Below are 6,830 nucleotides of genomic sequence, written 5' to 3'. Positions count from 1 at the left end.
GTTCGTGAATGCAGGACACACTGATTACTTTCTATTTTTTGCAAATCACTGATTACTGTCTCTTGACTATCTTTATTATTAAGCTATCAACTTTATTTTTCTAATTTTGTGAATCAATTTTTGGTGTTTACCATGATCTCTCTGGCCTATTTATTCCCAATTTTACTGCATAGCTACGATGATAAACACATGATTCTAGTGACTATGCATTTCTCAGTTTCAGTTAATATTAATATATAACTACAGCGTAGTCCTGTTATTTATGTACAATTTGACAAGTGTCCTTCTCAAAAGTTTTACCAACTGCTCTTGTATTTGCACATGTTTGCACATATAATCAGCTAATGTTTGCACATGTACATTTTTTAGTGGAGAATTCTTGTCAGTTGTCTGATTTGTTGTCTTCTTTTCGTGTCACATTAACTAGAGTCATAGTCACTAGGCAGAGCAGCCATTCAAATCCAGAACTCAAAGTGATTCGTGTGATCTTGTTGTATGAAGTGTTGGGTTATTTATCTGGCCACATTCTCATGGTCATCACAGCAGTTGTCAATACAGGTATGTGTGTAGGATGCATTATTGTGAATCGATTGTGCATCAGGATTATACAGTATATGTTATTGTTTCCTGCTCAGAAGGTGTATGTCGCTTGGTCCTAGGCACTAGAGTGAGAACATTCCTTTCGTTACCTTCAAGACTTATTATGTTATGAAAGAAGAACACAGGGAAATACTGTAATATTAGCGCAAATTGTCCATCCAGGTCAGTGATCGATCTGCATATATCAAAGATTTCAATTCCAGCAAAAAGTATAATCTTTATTGATCTTTGAAACCTTGACGATCTTATACAGTGCTAATGTATAGCTGACTGTAACAGAATAGATAGACAAGAACACTGCAATATGATTTGGGCTAAATAATTTCTGTACACATGAATTGCACGATAGTACAAGCCATCGTGCAAATCATCGAATACTCTTTATTGATATTGGAAAAAAAACCTACATAAGGACTCTCCCTTCGTCTCAAAATAAGTGTCTCAGATTTAGTTAGCACTAAAATTCCCCGGCGGAGGGAGAAATGACTAACTGACTGTAACACGCTACTCCTTAGCAAGACTAGACCTAGACCAGAACAATGGACTTGAGTCGACTAACACTTGTCATACTCAATCTGACAGACCCGACATTTAGGCGAGCATTTGATCTCCAGCGTCCTCAAACTCCTTCTCTCTGCTGGATCTCCAATGAATAGAACCTACATTGAGAACAGAAACGACAGTAAGGCCCTGTTTGGTTTCAAATAAGTCATCAACTTATAAGTTGAAAGGTGCAAAAAGTGACTTATTTTACCAAACAGACTCAACTTATAAGTCACCCCAACTTATAAGTCATAAGTTGCTTCACCCTAACTTAGACCCTGTTTGGTTCCAATAAGTCAGGTGACTTATAAGTCAGGTGACTTAAAACCAGTGACTTATAAGTCACCCCTGTTTGGTTGTCACCTGACTTATAAGTCACCTGACCACACCTTTTCATTCTGTTTTTTTTTCCGCCATTCTTCTATTTCCGCCATTTCATTTTACAAATCCATTTCAAATATGCGCACAAATACAAATACAAATACAAATCCATTTCAAATATGTGTACAAATACAAATACAAATCCATTTCAAATATGCATACAAATACAAATTACATTGTTCGACACTAGAACAAATACCAATTACTGCCTACTATGCAGTCCTTCCGCTATCCAATCACGAAAAACGTTCATGTTATGATCATCACGCGAGTTTTGCCCCTGAGATTGAGTTGCACGGCTTCGTCGTTGGCGTCGGCGTCGTAGGCGACTAGGCTCATCCACCATTGGAATGAACTCCTCATCATCATCACACTCTCCAAAATCTCTATCCTCCAATTTACTCTCTCTAATGAAATTGTGTAAAGCCATGCATGATGAAATAATTTTACTTTGCTTTGGTGGTGGATAAGAGGGCATGTGCAACAAAATCCTCCACTTGTTCTTCAGTACTCCAAAGCATCGCTCTATTGCATTGCGAATTTGGGAATGTCTATGATTAAATGTTTGTTTTTTACCTCTTGGCGGTGGACCTTGATTGTACTCTTGAAAATGGTACTTCGTTCCTTTGTACGGTGCAAGATAACCAGGTTGGTTAGAGAATCCCGAGTCCACCACATAAAACTTCCCTACAATGTTAAACTGTTAGATAAACATCAATCATCGGGCTGATCAAAGAAATGTGTACCGCAATCTAAATGTACCTTGGGGAGGATGTGGGAAGTGGCTGCCAAATTTGTCTAGTGCTGGCTTGAACACCCTCATGTCATGAACTGACCCAGGCCACCCAGTAACGACGAAGGTGAATCTCAAGTCAAAATCACAAATTGCTAGCACATTCTGAGTAGTAGTTGATTTTCGGTTCATGTGTGTGATGAGGTCTGTCTTTGGCACAACCACCTCTATATGTGTTCCATCAATGGCTCCAATGCAATTGTCGAAGAACGGAGCAAACATTGGATTTTGAACTCTTGGATGAGGTGTCCTAAACTGTGGATCTAGTGGATGAATTATGTCTCCTGCCAACTTAACCAAACATTCCAAGACTTTATCAAACTTCCTATGAAGTGTCTCCATTGATCGAACAAAACGATTTTCAGCCTGCCGCATAGATTGGGGAGCACCAACCTTCCATAAGAACATGGCTAAAGATTCCACAGATGTCATCCTCCTAGTAGACTTCAATCCATATGACTCTACTAGCAAATTGTGTAGGCTGTCAAACACCTCTCTATCCATTCTAAACATGTTGAAACATTGTGTCCTATGTTGTAATGTCCTCATGACCCACTCATATCCAGTTTCTTTAGGTTGGCGATACATATTTTTATTTCCCATGTTCTCAAGGTGGTACGTACCAATGATTTGTGCAGCGCCGAATATTATGTTCTTCCTCCTCTCTGTTGCTGCAGCTTCTTGTTCCTCCTCTTCTTCGTCCTCCTCTGCCCACTGATCCATGGTGGCAGCCATCCATTGCTACAAAAATATATGAATCAAGTTACAAAAAATGCTTCAAAAATATATTCCAGAAGCATTACTACTATAGTCTACTGCTACAGTCTACTTCACATAATTATAACACGGCATACACTTCACATATTTACTCCAGAATTATAAAAACAGAATTATAAATACTCCAAAAATGCAAAAACAGAATTATAAATACTCCAGAATTACAAAAACAGAATTATAAATACTCCAGAATTACAAAAACAGAATTATAAATACTCCAGAATTACAAAAACAGAATTATAAATACTCCAGAATTACAAAAACAGAATTATAAATACTCCAGAATTACAAAAACAGAATTATAAATACTCCAGAATTACAAAAACAGAATTATAAATACTCCAGAAATAACACGGCATAACATGATTCAAGTTCACATAACACGGCATAACATGATTCAAGTTCACATAACACGGCATAACACGGCATACACTTCACATAACACGGCATAACATGATTCAAGTCTACTTCTTGATCACAATTCCTCTCTGCTCGCAGTGCATCTGGATCCACGCAAGCCTTGCTTCAAGAGTCTGCATAGCTCTGAAAAAGGCCCTCTTGTTAGCATCCATGAACAACTCCGAAGCCACCCACATTTCCACAGATGCTTCAGCTACCCCACACTCTTTAGCAAGAGCTACACACTGATCCATCTCTTCTTGAATTGCTTGGCGTTTTTGCACCATGATCTGTGCTTGTGCATTTACCATTGCCCTGGACCGAGCCTCCTCCCTCTTGGCATAATTGTCCTCCTTTTTCTTCCCTTCCTCCCTGTCAATCTTGATTTCATTCACCAGCCCCCTAAGAGCTTTAACCATAGGACTCTTGGTTTTCTTGGAAGGGCTCTCTCCTGTATATCCAATGCTGCTCGCCCTCTTGCTGCTACTGCTAGCCCTCTTGTTGGCACTGCCCATGGGACTGCATGTGTCGTCTTCTCGAGTCCCATCACAAAGATCTGCTGCAACACCATTGCTTGGCTGGTTGTCTTCCTCATCAAATCCTGGACAAAATGCAGATGCTCCATCCACTGTCACATTATCGAAGATCAGCATCAAATCATCTAGATAGGGGGGTACTCGATCCTTGAATACTCTGTAGCACTCGGTTCTCCCCTTGGTATTAGCTTGCCACCATGACTCGCTTGCCAGGATTTCACCATTTGGACCTCGGCCTAGTCCACTGGACTTCACCAGCACCTCTTTCCAGAAAGTTGCCAAGACCTTTGCTTGGGTATACCTATTCTTCATAGCCTTCACGTTATACTTCTGTCCACAAGATCTACGAAAATCTCTGCATATGTTCTTCCACCCAACAGGAGCCATTTGATTGTTTGGGCGGTTCCCGTCACTAATCTCGCGAATGACTAATTTTAAAAAGAGTTCTAGCCTTGGTTCATTCCATTTAGCATTATCAAAGCCACGCTGTCATGCATTGCAACTCGATTACAAAACGATACCATGTGATACTTTGCAATTGTGAAACACATGAGCACTGCAAATGTTACCTCATCCGAGTCGTCTTCTTCCTCGTCGGAGTTCTGGAGCATGTTGAAGTTGGTACAGTAGAAGCCTTCCTCATCGTCGTCCAGGTCAATGTGGCCTCCAGTCTGAGCGCTTGCGGCATTGGTCAGGGACCTGCCGCGCTTGACTACACCACCACCGCGACCAGCCCCTGACCTTGCTGGACGAGGAGGCATGCCGGCGCTAGATGAGGTTCGTCGGCCACCTGCGCCTCGGCCCGCACCTCGACCGCGTCCAGCCGTGGCCACCACATGCTTGCCACTGCGTCGACGGGGAGGGGCCTCCTGGGGCTGCAGAACATGTTGATACTCCGACAGTGCCGCCGCCTCGGAGTTCAGGTCCAGTCCCCCCGGCGCTGGCGGATCGAGGAAGGTCGGGGCCGCACCTAGGCCTCCAGTCGACGCGCCCAGACCTCCAGTCGCCGCCGCGCCCAGGCCTCCAGTCGCCGCCGCGCCCAGGCCTCCAATCGCCGCGCCCAGGCAACCCACGCGCGGAGAGAAGCCTCCAGCCGCCGGAGCACGAAACGGAGCAGCAGCCGCACGAATCGGTGGGGAGTAGTTGCCTACCTGGGAGCCGTCACCAAACAGGTCCTCTTCCTCGTCGGCCCCTTGGGAATCCTGGAAAAGGGCGGCGAAGCTCCTGCCGGCCATGGTGGAGACCGGGCGGCGAGCGGAGGAGGCGAGCCGATCCAGGCGGAGGCGAGCCGATCCGGGCGTTGGGCGAGGCGGAGCTCGCGCTTCTGGCCTGGGCGAGCCGAGCGAGCTCGCGATGGAGCTCAGCGGCGGCGAGGGCAGCAGCGGTGCGCGGTGGGGAGGGATGGGCGAGGCGCGCTGCGCGGTGGGTGGGAGCGGCGGCGAGGCGCGCTGCGCGGCGGCGGCGAGGCGCGCTGCGCGGTGGGAGCGGCGGCGAGGCGCGCTGCGCGGTGGGGAGCGGATGGGGCGGTGGGCACGGGTGGGATGGGGCGGTGGGCACGGCTGAAAAAGTGGTGGGACCCATCAAAAAGTAAGTGACTTATAAGTTTTAAGTTGGGGTATAGCAACTTATGACTTATAAGTTGGGGTGACTTATAAGTTAGGCCCTTTTGGCAAAATAAGTCACTTTTTGCACTTTTTAACTTATAAGTTGGTGACTTATTTGTAACCAAACAGGGCCTTAAATCTTATAAGTCACCTACTTTTACATAGAAAGGTGACTTATAAGTCAGATGACAACCAAACAAGCGTGACTTATAAGTCAGACTTATAAGTCACCTGACTTATTGAAACCAAACAGGGCCTAAGTAGTACTACCAAGTAAGCGACAGAAGGAAAGCATGCTGAGATCCTGCCTGACATGATTCAATTCAATGCTTAAAACGATAGAGTCTGACTGATATTCAAATGCAATGCGAGCGATGCAATGGTGAGAGAAAGAGTTTGAGAACTTAGCTCCGGTTGAACAATCCTGAGATGCCGTAGCGGGCGGCGAGCTGGCATGCTCGCACGCGGCGTGGTTCCTCGTCGTCCTGGGCCTTCCTCTTCGTCGCTCCGCAAGCCAGGCTGCTGCGTGCTGGAGCTGGACGGCGTTCCAGGATCCTGAAGAAGCGCTGGAATTCTTCGTCGGCGATGAAGAGGCGGTAGTTGAGGGCGCGTAGGAACAGCAACTCCAGCGGGCACATCTCGCTGGACCGGATGGACTGGCCCGAGCAGATCTGGAACGATTCCACCCGCCTCTCGAAGTACCTCGGGCTGACGAACTTGGCGCCGATCAGGACCGCCACGGAAACCAGACGGTGCGCCGTGGCCGGCTCCACGACGATCCCCGCCTCGAGCACGGCGGGGCTGCGCATGAAGAGCGCGAGGTACGCCGCCGCGAGGACGTAGACGGCGCCATCGAACAAGTAGTTGCAGCGCTGGAAACGCTCGAGGAACTCGACGATGGGGATGGTCGGGGTCGCGCCGCCGCGGAACGCCCGGACGAGGTCGTTCTCGGCGGGTTGGGAGGCGGCAGAGGAGGCGAAGCGGCGGGACTCGGCCTCCACGAGCGACGCGAAGAGGCAGAGCGTCCTCGGGTTCCCGTTGCCGTCGAGGCGCAGGACGTCGGAAGCCGACGGCGCCATGGAGATGGATCGAGGAGCTTTTCGCGAGAGCGCTAGGGTTTGCTTTCGCGAGAATGGCTGTAGCGGTAGAGATACGTACGTATACGTATTGTCTACCTCGTATTTGTACAGCCATACG

The 6,830-nt window shown here is 47.0% G+C and overlaps 1 protein-coding gene across 1 annotated transcript; it reads right to left on the bottom strand.

Moving 5' to 3' along the window:
* Positions 1-1,656: 1,656 nt before the first annotated feature.
* On the bottom strand, positions 1,657-5,030 carry LOC123429874 (protein ALP1-like). The gene is made up of 3 exons (XM_045113851.1): positions 4,599-5,030; positions 2,287-3,058; positions 1,657-2,211 (listed from the first exon to the last, which is right to left on the bottom strand). The coding sequence occupies exons 1-3, from the start codon at positions 4,788-4,790 to the stop codon at positions 1,727-1,729; spliced, it is 1,449 nt and encodes a 482-aa protein (XP_044969786.1). The 5' UTR covers positions 4,791-5,030; the 3' UTR covers positions 1,657-1,726.
* Positions 5,031-6,830: the final 1,800 nt, after the last annotated feature.

Source organism: Hordeum vulgare, chromosome 2H (genome assembly GCF_904849725.1).
Source record: "Hordeum vulgare subsp. vulgare chromosome 2H, MorexV3_pseudomolecules_assembly, whole genome shotgun sequence".
NCBI classification, from domain to species: Eukaryota; Viridiplantae; Streptophyta; class Magnoliopsida; order Poales; family Poaceae; genus Hordeum; species Hordeum vulgare.
This window is presented reverse-complemented; position numbering and strand designations above follow the sequence as displayed.